General features: G+C 38.7%; 1 protein-coding gene across 1 annotated transcript in view; it reads left to right on the top strand.

Annotated features, from left to right (window-relative positions):
* Positions 1–18193, top strand: part of LRRD1 (leucine rich repeats and death domain containing 1) — a 43406-nt gene that overhangs the window by 23190 nt on the left and 2023 nt on the right. Inside the window, exon 4 of the mRNA XM_019806156.2 lies at positions 16926–17087. Coding sequence (XP_019661715.1) covers positions 16926–17087 — 162 coding nt within the window. The remainder of the gene's footprint in view (positions 1–16925; positions 17088–18193) is intronic.

Below are 18193 nucleotides of genomic sequence, written 5' to 3'. Positions count from 1 at the left end.
TCATACTGTTTTTTTTTAAGTTTTTATTTAAATTCCACTTAGTTACAATACAGAGTAATATTAGTTTCAGGTGTACAATATAGTGATTCAACACTTTCATACATTACCCGGTGCTCACCCCAAGTGAACTCCTTAATCCCCATCACCTATTTGACCCATCCCCCACCCACCTCCCTTTTGGTAACAATCAATTTGTTCTCTATAGTTAAGAGTTTGTTTCTTAGTTTGCCTCTCTTTCTCTCTTTCCCCCCCTTTGCTTGTTTGTTTTGTTTCTTAAATTCCACATATGAGTGAAGTCATATGGTGTCTTTCTCTGACTGATTTATTTCGCTTAGCTTAATACTTTCTAGCTCCATCACGTCATTGCAAATGGCAAGATTTAATTCTTTTTTATGGCTGAGTAATATTCCATTGTATATATATACCACCTCTTCTTTATCTATTAGTCTATGGGCTCTTTCCATAATTTGGCTATTGTAGATAATGCTGCTATAAACATCGGGTGCATGTATCCCTTTGAATTAATATTTCTGTATTCTTTGGCTAAGTACCTATTAGTGCAATTGCTGTATTGTAGAATAGTTCTATTTTTAACTTTTTGAGGAACCTCCATACTGTTTTCTAGAGTGGCTGCACCTGTTTGCATTCCCACCAACAGTGCACAAGGCTTCCCCTTTCTCCACATCCTTGCCAACACTTGTTGTTTCTTGTGTTGTTGATTTTAGCCATTCTGATAGATGCCAAACTGCTGGCCATCTGGATGTCTTCTTCGGAGAAATGTCTGTTTGCATCTTCTGCCCATTTTTAAATTGGGTTATTTATTTTTGGGGGTTGGGTCTTATAAGTTCTTTATATGTTTTGGATACCAACTCTTTATCAAATATGTCATTTGCAAATATCTTCTCTCATTCTGTAGGTTGCCTTTTAGTTTCACTGATTGTTTCCTTCACCATGCAGAAGCTTTTTATTTTGACGTAGTCCCAATAGTTTATTTTTGCTTTTGTTTCCCTTGCCTTAGGAGACATATCTAGAAACAATTTGCTACAGCTGATGTCAAAGAAGTTATTGCCTGTATTTTCTTCTAGGATTTTTTTATAGTTTCAGGTCTCATATTTAGGTATTTAATCCATTTTGAATTTACTTTTTTGTATGGTATAAGAAAGTGGCCCAGTTTCATTCTTTTGCATGTAGCTGTGCAGGTTTTCCAGCACCATTTGTTGAAGCGACTATCTTTTTCCCATTAGGTATTCTTTCCTGCTTTGTCAAAGATTAATTGACCATATAATTGTAGGTTCATTTCTGGGTTTTCTATTCTGTTCTACTGACCTATGTGTTTATTTTTTGCCAGTACCATGCTGTTATGATTACTACAGCTTTGTAATATAACTTGAAATCTGGAATTGTGATACCTCAACTTCTTCTTTTTCAAGGTTGCTTTGGCTAATTGGGGTCTTTTCTGGTTCCATACAAATTTTAGGATTATTCTAGCTCTATGAAAAATGCTGTTTGTATTTTGATAGGGATTGCATTAAATCTGTAGCTTGCTTTGGACAGCGTAGACATTTTAACAATACTTCTTCTAATCCAGGAGCATGGAATATCTTTCCATCTCTTTGTGTCATCTTCAATTTCTTTCATCAGTGTTTTATAGTTATTTAGAGTATAGGTCTTTCTTTCACCTCTTCGGTTAGGTTTATTCTTAGGCATAATATTGTTTTGGGTGCAACTGTAAGTGGGACTGTTTTCTTAATTTCTCTTTCTGCTGCTTTGTTATTCGTGTATAGAAACGCAACAGATTACTGTTCGTTTATTTTGTCATAGTGTTTTGATCACTGTAACTCTGTAATAATTTTTGTAACAAGGAAATGTTCCAACTCTATTTTTCTTTTTCAAAATTTTTTGTAATTTGGGCCCCTTGTAATTCTATAAGAATTTAAGAATCTGGTTTTCCATTTCTGCAAAAAAAATTAGAATTACAATAAAGATTGCATTGAATCCCTAAATTGCTTGCTCAGATGGCAATACTGTTCTCCAATGCATAAACACAGGAGAGCTTTCATTTAAGTCTTAAGTATTGAAACTCCTTGATTAAGTTTATTCCTACATAATTTTGATGGCATTGTAACTTAAATTGTTTTCTTAATTTTCTTTTTTTGAATTGTTCATTGCTGGTATATAGAAACACAAATGATTTTTGTGTGTTCATCTTGGATTCTACAACTTCGCTCGACTTGCTTATTTGCTCTATTAGTTTTTGTGGACTCTTGGATTTTCTCTATATAATATTATATCATCTGTGAATAGAGATAGTTTTACATGTTCTTTTCCACTCTGGGTATCTTTTCTTTTTCTTGCCTAAATGGACTGGCTAGAACTACCAGCCCAATTTTGAATATCAGTGATGAAAGTGGGCATCTTTGTCTTATGGCTACATTAGGGACAATTGTAAGGGGAAAGCTTTTAGTGTTTCACCTTTGAGTATGATGTTACCCATGGGTTACTCATAGATATCCTTTCCTGGGGTGCTTGAGTGGCTTAGTTGGGAGCATGCAACTCTTGATCTTAGGGTTGTGAATTTGAGCCTAATGCTGGGTATAGACATTACTGAGAAAAATAAACTTTAAAAATACATACATACATACATACCCTTTCACACACTGAGGGAGTTCCCTCTTATTCCTAGTTTATTGAGTTTTTTTTTTTTGAGTGTTGAATTATGTTAAATGGATTTTCTGCACCGAGATTGTCATGTGTGTTTTTTTTTCCTCCTTTTTTTCTCTTAATGTCATGTATTACACTCACTGATCTTCTTATAATGAACCACCCTTGCATTTCAAGATAAATACCACCTGGTCATGAGGTATAATCCTTTCAATATTTTGTTAGATTTGGTTTGCTAGTATTTTGTTGAGGATTAGTTCATAAAGGATATTGGTCTGCAGTTTTCTTGTACTCTCTTTTTCTGGCTTTGGTATCAGGGTAATGTTGGCCTCAATGAGTTAGGAGGAGTACTGTCCTCTTCAGTTTTCAGCAAAAGTTGGAGAAGAACTGATATTTGTTCTTCTCTAAATATTTGGAAGAATTCATCAGTGAAGCCATCAGGCCCAGGCTTTTCGTTTTTTCTTTCTTTTCTTTCCTTTTTTTTTTTTTTTAAATGATTTTATTTACTTATTTGACACAGAGACAGCCAGTGAGAGACAAGCAGGGGGAGTGGGAGAGGAAGAAGCAGGCTCCCAGCAGAGGAGCCTGATGCGGGGCTTGATCCCAGAATGCCGGGATCATGCCCTGAGCCGAAAGCAGCCGCTTAACGACTGAGCCACACAGGCGCCCCAAGGGCTTTTCTTTCTTGGAAGATATTTGATTACTGATTAAATCTCCTTAGCAGTTAGGGGTTTTTCTGATCTTCTGTTTCTCCATGATTTAGTCCTAGTAGGTTCTGTGTTTCTAGGAATTTGTCCATTTAATCTAGGCTATCTAATTTGTTGGCATAATATTGTTCATAATACCCTATATAATCTTTTTGTTTTTGTAGAATAAGTAGTAATGTCCCCATTTTCATACCTGATTTTCAGTGATTTGAGTCTTGTCTCTTCTTCTCTTAGTCCATCTAGGTAAAGGTTTGTCAATTTAGTTGATCTTTTCAAAGAACCAACTTTTGGTTTCATTTTCTATTGGTTTTTTATTCATTGTTTCATTTATATGTACTTTAATTTTTATTGCTTCCTTCTACTATTAGCTTTGGCTTTACTTTGCTTATCTTTTTCTAGTTTATTTAAGTGTAAAGTTATTAATTTGAGGTATTTCTTTTTTAGTGTTGGTATTTCCAGCTACAAATTTCTTTCTAAGCATCCACAAGTTTTGGTATGTTGTGTTTTCATTTCCTTTCATCTCTTCACATTTTCTTTTCTATTTTTTTTTAAAGATTTTATTTATTTGTTTGACAGAAAGAGACACAGCGAGAGAGGGAACACCAGCAGGGGGAGTGGGAGAGGGAAAAGCAGGCTTCCCGCTGAGCAGGGAGCCCGATGCGGGGCTCCATCCCAGGACCCTGGGATCATGACCTGAGCCAAAGGCAGACGCTTAACAACTGAGCCACCCAGGCACCCCGATCTCTTCACATTTTCTAATTTTCCTTTTGGTTCCACACTTTTACAAGTATGTTATTTAAATTAGTAAAATTTCCAGTTTTCCATCGGTTATTTTTGCTTGTTTCATTCCACTGTGGCCAGAAAAGGTATATTGTATAATTTCAATCATTTTTAATTTATTGAGACTTGTTTTGTGGCCTAACATTATGGTCTATCCTGGAAAATGATCTATGTGTACTTGAGAAGAATGTGTATTCTGCTATTGTTGGTTTGAGTGTTCTATATATGTCTGTTAAGTTTAGTTGTTTTATATTGTTGTTCAAGTCCTGTGCTTCCTTACTGACATTTTGTCTAAATGTTGTATCCATTGTTGAAAGTGAAGTATTAAAGTCTCCAACTATTATTGTAGAACTGCCTATTGCTCCCTTCAATTCTGTCAATATTTGCCTCCTGTTCTGGGGCTCTGTTGTTTGGTGTGTATATATTTATAATTGTTATATCTTCTTTATGTACTGATTCTTAATCAATATATACTTCTATGTCTTTTGTAATTGTAGTTTTTGACTTAAAGTTTATGTTATCTGATATTAGTAAAGTCACTGCTGGTCTCTTGGTTGCTATTTGCACAGATTATCTTTTCCCATCTTTCAATACCTAGAGCAAAAGAAGAAAAGAAAATATTACACTCCCAGTCCTTGCAGCTTAGCTCTAAGTTGGGGTACTTCAGTGCTAAGCCAGGTCACCTACAACTCTTAGTCTTCCTTTCTTGATTGTGTGGATCCCAGAGATTCACCCTAGGTGCAAGCCTAGGGTTTTCTCAGGTTTCTTCTGCATGTGTCCAGTCCTAGGCGTGCCTGTTGTACTCCATTTTCTCCAGGATACACTCTGGCACCTCTGAGCCCTTATTCCCTCAAGAAACTTCTTCCTATGCCTCTTTCTTCCTGGGCTTTTGGGTCTGTTTGCTGCTTGCCGTGTCTGCTGTCCCTCACTCCAGGTGGGCATGCAACTGCTACTGGTAAAGCAACTCAGAATGAGTGGGAAGAGTAAAACCAAAGTCAGTCTTTGTGCCAGTCCCTTGGGGAACCACCAGACAGGCCAAATGCAAAACCACAATATTTTAAGGACAGGGTAGTTTATTAGCTCTCTGACAGCTGCAAGCTGCATCAGGAATGTCAGTATGTGCCATCTCAGTGGCAGCCATGGCCATGCTGGGAAATGGACAACGGTAGGGAAACGAGTGAAAAAGCTTCAAGTCTCTCTTACCTAAATTCTGCTGCTTTTATCCTCATTGAACACTATCCTGGTTACTGTAAGATTTGGATTAAATTCCAGCTGATTCTATCAGTCTTTTCCAGCTTAAGATTGATTCAGTGGAGGGGCTGATTCTTTGAGAGCTCTACTCTGAATTTTCTGTGACAGCCATCCTAGATGTGTTTTTTTGTATTTATACTGCTTGGATTTCACTGAGCTTCTTGTCTGTATAGTTATGCATTTTATCAAATTTGGGAATTTTTCAACCATTATATTTTCAAATACTTTTTTCTGCCTTATTTCCTCTTTTTTCTCCTTGTGAGACACTAATTACCTTTTCACATTGCCCTATAAAACCTTATTTTGTGTGTGTGCATGTGTGTGTGCCGTGTGTGTATACAAAGCTTTAGGTATCTTTTCTTCAATTTCACTGCCTTGCCTACCATCTCTATTTTGCTGTTAAATCCATACAGTTAATTTTTTATTATGAATATTGTATTTTTCAGTTCTAGAATTTCTGTTTCTTTTTTGTAGTTCATATACCTCCCCTAAGATTTCCTATTTTATTCATTGACTATGAGGCATCTTTCTTTAGATTCTTTGGCATAGTTATATTAGCTGCTTTAAAATTTTTAAATGTCATTTGTTCTCTTAGCAGTGAGTCACATTTTCTTTGTTCCATTTATGACTCCTTGACTCTGTATTCTGTTTCTCTCCAAAGAATGTTGATTTTTGTTGTTGTTGCTATTGTTGCTTCATCAGGCACTTAAGTTGGCTGGACTAAAAAGAGAAACTCCTTCCCTACAGTTGGCAGCTCTTTATATCTGAGTTTTTTCTTTCAGCCATTAGCTATTATATTAGTTATCCATTGTTGTATCACAAATTTCTACAAAGTTTAGCACTCTGAGGCCCTCGAGGGGTCTCTGCCGAGGTTTCCACCAGCCCACAAGCAACAGCATAGCAGCCATCCTCTCCAGTGGCTAGCTCGTGGCCACCCACAACTATTACCAGCACTGCCTGAGTTTCATTTCCAGTAACAGCTCCTGCGGAAGTGCAGAGAATTCTGGGCAAACTGTCCCTCACCACCTGGGTCTCCCCCAAGGCTGACCTGGGTCACTGGTGGGCAAGCTTCTTTTATCGGAAGTCTACTCTCCCATTCATGGCTACACTGGCAATCTTCCCAGGCCTCCAGCGGCACGATCACCTGTGACTTGGTGATCATGAGAAAGCAGCTTGGTGGCTAACCTGGCAAACCCAACACTGGGCCCCAACCCTGAGTGGCCACTACCAGGCTTCAGGAGGTGCTAGGCTCAACAGAGCCACTCCCCTCCCCATAGACTAGGCAGGCTGCAACAAGCAGGAGCAGCTGGATTCTTTTATACCAAAATAGCAAAACTATTTTGCTTTATAAAGCTATGCATGTCTGGGGGCAGCAAGTATATGGGAAATTTCTGTACACTCAATTTGCTATGAACCTAAAAAATCTTTTTAAAAAAATCCAAAGCTGGGGGGGTGGTGCCTGGGTGGCTCAGTCGGTTAAGCATCTGACTCCTGGTTTTGGGCTCAGGTCATGATCTCAGGGTCATGAGATCGAGCCCAGTGTCAGGCTCTGTGCTCAGCTTGGAGTCTGCTTGTCTCTCTCCCTCTGTTCTTCCTTCCGCCACCCCACGCACTCTCTCTCTCTCTCAAATAAATAAAATCTTTAACAAAAAAAATCCAAAGCTACTAAAACAAAACTTGGAAGTGACACACCATCACTTCTACTCTATTTTATTGATCACACAGACCAATCTTGGTATAATATGGGAAGGGACTATACAAGGTGGTTAGTAACAAGAAGCATCATTGGGGGCTGAAAGCCCAAATTTGTTAAAGCAGGTCCAGATGATTTCATTGGTGAATTCCATCAAGTATTTAAAGAAGGAATAATGCCAATTTCTAAAATCCTCTTTCATAAAAGTGATAAAACATTTTCCAACTCATTCTATGAGATCAGCATTACCTTGACAGTATGATGAGAAAGGAAACTTAAAGACCAATATCCTACGTGGGATTTATCCCAGAAATGTAAGGTTGGGTTAACATTCAAAAACTAACCAATGTAATTCACAACATCAATAGAGTAAAGCAAAGCCATATGAACATCATACTAGATATGCAAAAGCCTATGACAAAACACCATTTATCATTTATGATTTTACAAAACAAACAAGGGCAAAACCTCTCAGAAAACAAGGAATAGAAGGTAACTTTCTCAACCTGAGAGAGAGCACCTGCAAAAAACTACAGCTAATATCACACTCAATGATAAGGACTTAAATATTTTCCATTGTGATCAGGAATAAAACAGGGCTGCCCTTTCTCACCACTCCTCTTCAACATTATACTGTAAGTCCTAACTAGTGCAACAAAAAAAGAGATAGAAATTATAGCAAGATTGCCATATAAAAGGTTAATATACGAAAGTCAGTTGTATTTCTAGTAACTGTATGCTAGTAATGAATTATTAGAAATTGAATGTTTTTAAAAGTACCATTTAAAATAACACCAAAAAAACATAAAATAGGTATAAATCTGACAAAGCATATATAAGGTCTGTATACAGAAAATGACTCAAACAAGACCTAAATAGAGAGAAATATAGTATTCATAAATTGGAAGACGTTATATCATAAATATGTCATTTTCCCCCAACTTATTTTTAAATTCAACTCAATTCCAATATACATCTCAGCAAGGTTTTTTATTTCAGAAAGAAAAGAGCTAATTTTAAAATTTATATAAAAGGCAAAAGAAATAGAATAGCTAAAATTCTTTTGAAAAAAGAACAAAGTTGAAGGACTCATACAACCTCATTTTTTTTTTAAATTTTATTTTATTATATTGTGTTAATCACCATACAGTACATCCCCAGATTCCGATGTAAAGTTTGATGCTTCATTAGTTGCGTATAACACCCAGTGCACCATGCAATACGTGCCCTCCTTACTACCCATCACCAGTCTATCCCATTCCCCCACCCCCTCCCCTCTGAAGTCTTCAGTTTGTTTCTCATAGTCCATAGTCTCTCATGTTTCATTCCCCCTTCTGATTACCCCCCTTTTCTTTATCCCTTTCTTCCCCTACCGATCATCCTAGTTCTTATGTTCCATAGATGAGAGAAATCATATGATAATTGTCTTTCTCTGCTTGACTTATTTCACTTAGCATTATCTCCTCCAGTGCCGTCCATGTTGCAGCAAATGTTGAGAATTCGTTCTTTCTGATAGCTGAGTAATATTCCATTGTATATATGGACCACAGCTTCTTAATCCAGTCATCTGTTGAAGGGCATCTCGGCTCCTTCCATGATTTGGCTATTGTGGACAATGCAGCTATGAACATTGGGGTGCATATGGCCCTTCTCTTTACTACGTCTGTATCTTTGGGGTAAACACCCAGTAGTGCAATGGCTGGGTCATAGGGTAGTTCAATTTTTAACTTTTTAAGGGACCTCCACACTGTTTTCCAGAGTGGCTGTACCAACTTGCATTCCCACCAACAATGTAGGAGGGATCCCCTTTCTCCACATCCTCTCCAACAATTGTTGTTTCTTGCCTTGTCTATCTTTGCCATTCTAACTGGCGTAAGGTGGTATCTCAGTGTGGTTTTGATTTGAATTTCCCTGATGGCTAATGATTTTGAACATTTTTTCATGTGTCTGTTAGCCATTTGTATGTCTTCATTGGAAAAGTGTCTGTTCATATCTTCTGCCCATTTTATGATTTGTTTATTTGTTTCTCGTGTATTGAGTTTGAGAAGTTCTTTGTAGATCTTGGATACCAGTCCTTTATCTGTGGTGTCCTTTGCAAATATATTCTCCCATTCCGTGGGCTGTCTCTTAGTTTTTTTGACTGTTTCCTTGGCTGTGCAGAAGCTCTTTATCCTGATAAAGTCCCATAAGTTCATTTTATCTTTTATTTCTCTTGCCTTTGGCGATGTGTCGTGAAAAAGGTTGCTCTGGCCGATGTCATAGAAGTTGTTGCCTATGTTCTCCTCTAGAATTTTGATGGATTCCTGTCTCACATTGAGGTCTTTCATCCATTTGGAGTTTATTTTTGTGTATGGTGTGAGAGAGTGGTCAAGTTTCATTCTTTTGCATGTAGCTGTCCAATTTTCCCAGCACCATTTATTGAAGAGACTGTCTTTTTTCCACCGGATGTTTTTTCCTGCTTTATCAAAGATTAGTTGCCCAAAGAGCCGAGGGTCCATTTCTGGGTTCTCTATTCTGTTCCATTGGTCGATGTGTCTGTTTTTGTGCCAGTACCATGCTGTCTTTGTGATCACAGCTTTGTAGTACAGCTCGAAATCCGGCATTGTGATGCCCCCAGCTTTGTTTTTCCTTTTCAACAGTTCCTTGGAGATTCGGGGCCTTTTCTGGTTCCATACAAATTTAAGGACTATTTGTTCCAGTTCTTTGAAAAATGTCCTCGGTATTTTGATCGGGATAGCATTGAAAGTGTAGATTGCTCTGGGTAGTATGGACATTTTAACTATGTTAATTCTTCCAATCCATGAGCATGGAATATTTTTCCATCTTTTTATGTCTTCCTCAATATCTTTCAAAAGTGATCTATAGTTTCTAGGATATAGGTCCTTTACGTCTCTGGTTAAGTTAATTCCAAGGTAACGTATGGTTTTTGGTGTTATTGTAAATGGGATGGATTCCCTAATTTCTCTTTCTTCAGTCTCGTTATTCGTGTATAGAAATGCAACTGATTTCTGGGCATTGATTTTGTATCCTGCCACCTTACTGAATTGTTCTATAACTTCTAATAGTTTGGGAGTGGATTCCTTTGGGTTTTCCATATAGAGTATCATGTCATCTGCAAAGAGAGACAGTTTGACTTCTTCTTTGCCGATTTGGATACCTTTGATCCCTTTTTGTCTTCTGATTGCTGTTGCAAGGACTTCTAGTACTATGTTGAATAATAGTGGCGAGAGTGGGCATCCTTGTCGTGTTCCTGATCTTAAGGGAAAGGCTTCCAGCTTTTCCCCATTGAGAATAATGCTTGCAGTAGGCTTTTCATAGATGGCTTTTATGAGATTGAGAAATGTACCCTCTATTCCTACACTCTGAAGGGTTTTAATCAGGAAAGGATGCTGTATTTTGTCAAATGCTTTTTCTGCATCAATTGAGAGGATCATATGGTTCTTGAGTCTTTTCTTGTTGATATGATGTATCACATTGATTGATTTGCGAGTGTTGAACCATGCTTGCATCCCAGGTATGAATCCCACTTGGTCATGATGGATAATCCTTTTAATGTACTGTTGGATTCTATTAGCAAGGATCTTGTTGAGGATTTTGGCATCCATATTCATTAGAGAAATCGGTCTGTAATTCTCCTTTTTGAGGGGGTCTTTGCCTGGTTTGGGGATCAAGGTAATATTAGCCTCATAGAATGAGTTTGGTAGCTTTCCTTCTGTTTCTATTTTTTGAAATAGCTTTAGGAGAATAGGTATTATTTCTTCTTTGAATGTTTGGTAGAATTCCCCAGGAAAACCGTCTGGGCCTGGAGTTTTATTATTTGGAAGGTTGTTTATCACTGACTCAATTTCTTCATAGTTAATTGGCCTATTTAAGAAATCTATTTCTTCCTGTTTCAGTCTTGGTAGTTTATAGGTTTCCAGGAAGGCCTCCATCTCTTCCAGATTGTTTAGTTTTTTGGCATATAGCTGTTGATAAAAGTTTCTAATAATCCTTGCAATTTCAATGGTGCTGGTCGTGACCTCTCCCTTTTCAGTCATAATTTTAATAATCTCAGTCCTTTCTCTTTGTTTTTGGACAAGTTTTGCCAGTGGTCTATCAATTTTATGGATTCTCTCAAAGAACCAGCTTCTAGTCCTGTTGATCTGCTCTACTGTGCTTCTGGTTTCTAATTCATTGATTTCTGCTCTAATCTTGGTCAACTCCTTCCTTGTCAGTGGGTTAGGCCTGTCCCTCTGTTGCTGTTCCAGTTTCTTGAGGTGAGAATATAGAAACTGCATTTTAGATTTTTCTATTCTTTTGAGTGAGGCTTGGATGGCTATGTATTTCCCCCTTAGGACTGCCTTTGCAGTATCCCATAGGTTTTGGACCGTTGTGTATTCATTCTCGTTGGTCTCCATAAATTGTTTAATTTGTTTTTTGATTTCCTGGTTTATCGAGTCATTCTTGAGCAGGATGGTTCTTAGCCTCCAAGTGTTTGAGTTTCTTCCAGGTTTTTCCTTGTGGTTGAGTTCCAATTTCAGAGCGTTGTGGTCTGAGAATATGCAGGGGATAATTTCAATCTTTTGGTATTGGCTGAGACCTGTTTTGTGTCCCAGAGCATGATCTATTCTTGAGAATGTTCCATGGGCATTTGAATAGAATGAGTATTCTTTGGTTCTGGGGTGTAGTGTTCTATATATATCTATGAGGTCCAACTCGTCGAGTATGGCATTCAAAGCCTTTGATTCTTTGCTTAGTTTTTGCCAGGGTGTTCTGTCTATTTCTGATAGTGGGGTGTTGAGGTCCCCTACTATTACTGTGTTCTTATCTATATGTCTCTTTATTTTGGTTAAGAGTTGGCTTGTGTATCTTGCTGCTCCCCTGTTGGGGGCATATATATTAATAATTGTCATATCCACTTGTTGAATACTTCCTTTAAGAATAATATAGTGCCCTTCTGTATCTCTCTCTATGGCCTCTAGTTTAAAATCCAGTCTATCTGATATGAGAATTGCTACTCCAGCTTTCTTTTGAGGTCCATTTGCGTGGAAGATGGTACTCCATCCCCTTACTCTAAGTCTGAATGCATCTTTGGGTTCAAAATGAGTCTCTTGTAGACAGCAAATGGATGGGTCATGTCTTTTTATCCAATCTGCAACCCTGTGGCGTTTTATGGGAGAGTTTAAGCCATTTAGATTGATAGAGATTATTGACAGATATGATTTTAATGATGCCATTTCTCTTTAAAGTCTTTGTATCGGTTGTGACTTGCTGCTCTGTATCACTCTTGGGGCCTTTTTACCTTTATAGAGCCCCCCTTAATATCTCCTGTAGGGCTGGTTTCGTGGTTACGAAATTGGTTAATGATTGGCGATTTTGGAACGTCTTTATTTCTCCATCAATTCTGAATGACAGCTTTGCTGGATAAAGGATCCTTGGCTGCATGTTTTTCTCTGAAAGAGCTTTAAAAATGCCCCCCCAAGCCTTTCTCTCATTCCAGGTCTCTGTAGACAGGTCTGACGTAATCCTGATACCTTTGCCTTGGTACGTGAGAAATTTCTTTGCCCTGGCCGCTTTCAATACTGTATCCTTGGATCTAATATTTGCGAATTGCACTATGACATGCCGTGGCGTAGGTTTGTCCTGGTTGAGCTTGGATGGGGTCCTCTCTGCCTCTTGGACACGAATGCTTGTTTCCCTTGCTAGATTAGGGAAGTTTTCAGCTACAATTTGTTCAAATATCTCTTCTAGACCTCTGTTTTTCTCCACCCCTTCAGGGATGCCGATGATTCTGACATTGGATCGTTTCATAGAGTCAGTAATCTCCCGTAATCTACATTCGTGGGCGTGGATTTTTTTAAGACCAGCTTCTATTTTCGTTTTTTCTTCTACTAACCCATCCTCCAATTCGCTAACGCGTTCCTCTGCCTCGGTGACCCTGGCCGTCAGAGCCTCTAGTTTTGACTGCATTTGGCTCATAGAATTTTTAATTTCTGTCAGATTCGCTCTCATTTCTGCCCTTAGGGATTCTATATTCTCAGCAACGCTTTCTCTGATGCTTTTTTCAAGTTTACTCATCATCTTGACCATTGTTGCTCTGAATTCCATTTCTGATAATTGGGATACATCCATATGTATTAATTCTGTGGCCGAGGCCAATTCTGTGGCAGAGGCCACAGACTCATTATCTTTTCTTTGCTGGGGGGGACTTCTCCTTCTCGTCATTCTGATGAAGAGAGATTGCAGGGTTGTCCAGAGCCCAAGTGTTGACTGGGACCCAGGCCGTGCGCCCTTGTTTTATAGAGATCTTAGGGATGTGGGCTTCTTCCTTAAAGAGTTTATTTATTTATTTGAGAGAGAGAGAGACAGTCAGCAAGAAAGGGAACCCAAGCAGAGGAGTGGGAGAGGAAGAAGCAGGTTCCCGGTGGAGAAGCCCGATGAAGGACTCCTTACGGAGCGTTGTGATCACACCCTAATCCGAAGACAGGTGCTTGGTGACTGCGCCACTCAGGCGCTCCGGGTTGTGGGCTTCTTGATTTTTCAGCCTGCCTTCTGGGGGAGGGGCCTGCCTGCAGGTACTCAGAAAACCCTGTTTGGGTAGAGTCTCTGTGTCCCTTGCGAGGGGGGATGGGGATGGGCACCCTGTGAGCCGGTATTTCCGGGCTTTTGTTCTCTGGCGGCTTTCCCTGGCGGTTTGCTATGCCTCTTCTGAGAGAGCAGCAGCGGCTGAAATTCAGCCTCTGTCTCAGAACAGAGGGATCGCGGATCGTTCTCCACTGATGTTCTGGCCACTTTAACTCTGTTTCTGTTGGTGCTGCTCAACCCTGCAGCATCCCGGGCTGTGCGCCCCACACCCGGCGTCCCAGCCCTCACTTCCAGGGCCGGCACGTCTCTGTCCTTTGTGTTTCCAACCCCGCCCGCCGCCAGCCGCCCCGCGCGGGCTCCCGGAGCTCCCCGTCTCAGTCTGGTGTCTCACGGGTGCTGACCGCGAGTCCGCCTGCTCCCCCGTGCAGGTGGCCCTCCAGCCGCCAGCCGCCCCGCGGACGCTCCCGGAGCTCCCGGTCTCAGCCTCGATCCAGTGAGCACACCGGAGCTCCGGAGCTCCGTGAGATGCTTGGTGGTGCACGCTCCCGGCTCACGGACTCAGTCTGCCGTTTCCAGAGTGCGGGTCCGCGGTCCGCCCGCTCCCCGGTGCAGGTGGCCCGCCAGCCGCCCTGCGCGCGCGCTCCTGGAGCTCGCGTTCTAAGTCTGTTGTCTCGCGGGTGCCGTCCGCGAGTCCGCCTGCTCCCCCGTGCAGGTGGCCCGCCAACCGCCAGCCGTCCCGCGTGCGCTCCCGGAGCTCCCTCCATACAACCTGATTTTTAAGCCTTATGAAAGGCCATGGTAGTAAAGACAGTGTACAATTGGCAAAATGACAGACATAGATCAATGGAACAGAACAGAGAGTGTAGAAATAGACCCAGGCATATACGGTCAACTGATTTTTGGCAAATATGCAAATGTAATTCAATGGAGAAGGTAGTATTTTCAACAAATGATGCTAGAGCAACTAGATGGTCACAAGCCAAAAAATAAAACAAACTGGAACATTAATAAAACAAACAAACAAACTTTGATTCGTACCACATACCATATAAAAAACCAACTGAAAATGAATCACAGACCTAAATGTAAAAGCTAAAACTATAAAACTCCTAGATAAAAACAGAGAAGAAGATATTTGCAACCTTGGCAAAAATTTCTTAGATACAACACCAAAATCACAATCCACAAAAAAATTATTTGGTCTTCAGCAAAATTAGAATCTCTGCCCTTCAAAAGGTGTTGTTAAAAGTATGAAAAGAAAAGCCACAGACCAGAAGAGAATATTTGCTGAATACACACAAAATAATTCTCAACACTCAAAATTAAACAGTTGATTCAATAAAAATTGGCATAAATTTTGAACAGATACTCTACAAACAATGTATATGAATGGCAAATAAGCACCAGGAAATATACTCAAATCATTATTCATAAGAGAAATGCAAATTAAATCTACAATGAGATTTTGTGTGTGTGTGTGTGTGTGTGTGTGTGTGTGTGTGTAAAAAGGTGCTTTTATTAAAGCACGGGGCAGAAAGAGCTGCTACAATGAAATCTTTTTCTTAGAATAACTAAAATTAAAATCTGACAATACCAAGATCTGTAACTGCAACTCTGATACATTGATAGCAGGAATGCAAAATGATACACACTCTGGAAAGCAGTTTCTTAATTTCTTATAAAATTATATGTATATTTACCATACAACCCACCAAATCACACTCCCAAATACACTTTCAAGTGAAATGTAAATTTATATTCAATAAAAAACTGAGTGCAAATATATAGAGTGATTTTATTCATAATCACCAAAAAGTGGAATTATTCAAAATGTCCTTTAGTTAGCAAATGAATGATGTATGTACACCCATATAATGGAATATTTCTCATTAATAAAAAGGAACAAACTATTGATATGTCATTAAACAGCAATAAATCTAAAATGCATTATGCTAAATGAAAAAAGCCAGACCCTAAATACTATATGCTGTGACATATATACATTACACATATGCAATAACACATATATATTTATAATTATGAGCTTAAAATGTACATTGTAAAACCCCATATACATATGTATATGCACGTATAGCTATACATACACACTCCTAGAAGCAACGAGCAAAACTAGTATCCTGGTTTTGGTTTCTGAATGCCATTCTTCACTGAAAGGAACCATATTCCTTTATGACTATAAATAACTATAAAAGCATTAATAATATAAAGGCAAACTTACAGGCCAGTTCCTCTTTAAATGATTACAAAGGCTTACCTTGTTAGTCACCACAGTTTTATTTTTTATGTTCAGTTTATATTGGATTAAAGTGTCTTGAAAACATTATACTTTAGGGAAGTAGAGTTTAATCCCCACTCTTTGAGGGTGGACTAGACTTAGTAACTCAGTTCCAAAAAATATAGAGTATGGGCAAGAAAAAACATTACATCAGAGAAACCTGGCAAGACACTGTTTTAGCTAAGGGATCAAGCTTAACTTCGCTAGTAATGTCATATGGGTATCATGTACCCCTGCTGATGTGATGAGAGCTCTTCACCTCTGTGGTATTCTTTCCAGAAACCCATAATCCCATTCTAATCATGAGAAAATATGTCAGATAAACTCAAATTAAGGAATATTCTACAAAAATACCTAATCAGTACTATTCAACTGTCAAGATCATGAAAAACAAGGAAAGACTGAGCAACTGTCTCAGACCAGAGGATACAAAGACGACATAACTGTATGCAATGTATTATCCTGGAATGGATTCTAGAATAGAAAAAGACACTGATAGAAAAAAATTAATGAAATCCAAAATTGTCTGAAATTTAATAGTAATGTGCCAATGTTTCATAGTTTTGACAAATGTAATACAATAATGTGAGATGATAACAGGTGAAGCTAAAAGTGGACGAGGAATCTACAGGAATTCTCTACAATTTCTGCAACGTGATATAAATCTGAAATTATTCTAAATAAAAAGTTTACTTAAAAAATTACCATCACACCTACTCTGTAAAGTCCTTTCCTGACTATAAGAGGACAGCTTCCTACGTCATTTTGCCATCCTCTGAGAGAAAAGAACCACAGCTCTGTTTCTATACTTCTTTTCACACCCAGCAAGGAAACAATGATAAGAATTTATGTTTCATATATCTGGTACGTTGCCAGTGAGACACAGTAAATGCCCCATAAGTAATTGTTATTTATCTTCAGATTTTTCTTTATTAAGAAAGGTATAATTCAATTATAACTTCTTTTCTACTAGGAAACAATCTAACAGTTCTGCCTAACGGTATCCACAACCTTTTTTCACTGAAGGAGATAAATTTTGATGATAACCCTTTGCTGAGACCTCCAATGGAAATCTGTAAAGGAAAACAACTCTATACTATTGCACACTATCTACAGAGGGCAGATCAAAGAGATGGTAGGTAATGAGTGATTATAAGTCATTTTCTAGTATCATCTATAAATTAAAAAACAGTACGCTTTCATTAGAGGTTTTCAATCTGGCAGAGGCATTAAAATATTTACCATTTTCCCTTTTCTGAAGGTTAGTTGTTTATTTTGATAATTAAGATTATTTAATCTGGGTCTACACAAACTAAACCATTGAAAACAGGCAAACCCAAGTGGAGGGGGGACTGCTATCTAGTTATTGGCCTCAATACTCTTCCACAGGTCTTGCATCATGGTTGTGCCCAGACTTAGATATTCCACACAAAAATTTCTTCATGGGTTCTGATCTGTATCACCACATGTAGTTGTTCTAAAACTCTCATCTGGCCTTGAAAAAAGTACTTAGATCTTGTCCACTGAAGCCAATCAGCTTTTGGCCCACTATGATCACCTGTCTGCAGTTGTGGGTAGTCTTCATTCTTTGTCCTTAAGCATTCCTTTGGTTGTCCCTGATTATTTCAGAGAGCAGGTCCATTTTCTTTAAATATCCTTCCACTGGACCAGATGGAGACTGGTTTCTCCAAGACTCTGGCATAGAAATTTCACTGTCCAATTCTTTCCTTGGGGCTAAATTCCCAACAACTAAGCTTTTTCCTGGGACTCTGACTTTGCTTCTGTCAATCCTTAGAATGGATCGAGAGTTTGGTCCCCCAATTCAATGAGTACTTAAGAGGTATTAAGTCAATTTAATAAGTATGGATCCAGATTTGGGGAAATATACAAAGCCATCCCTCCACATCATTCTATTATGTTCCCTGTCTGGAGCTTATGTCAACATAATTTCATAATATAGTGAGATGGTCACTAAAAATGTGCAGTCCTCTTTAAGCCACAATATACATCTATATGCATGGTTACCACTTAGAAGTTTTTCTAAGACTTGGGCCTCATTGATGAAAGGAACCTAAGAGATAAAATTAAAAGTCACAGTAGCTGTTTTTTCTAACTTGATATGCAAGTTGGTTCTGCTCAGTATTAGCATTAAAAAGGAAATATTTTATGATAACTACTTCTATAAAATAAAGTTTTCAGAAGTTTCCAAGAATACATAAAGTATTCCTAATAGGTAACAGG

Source organism: Ailuropoda melanoleuca, chromosome 1, assembly GCF_002007445.2.
Source record: "Ailuropoda melanoleuca isolate Jingjing chromosome 1, ASM200744v2, whole genome shotgun sequence".
Classification (NCBI taxonomy): Eukaryota; Metazoa; Chordata; class Mammalia; order Carnivora; family Ursidae; genus Ailuropoda; species Ailuropoda melanoleuca.
This window is presented reverse-complemented; position numbering and strand designations above follow the sequence as displayed.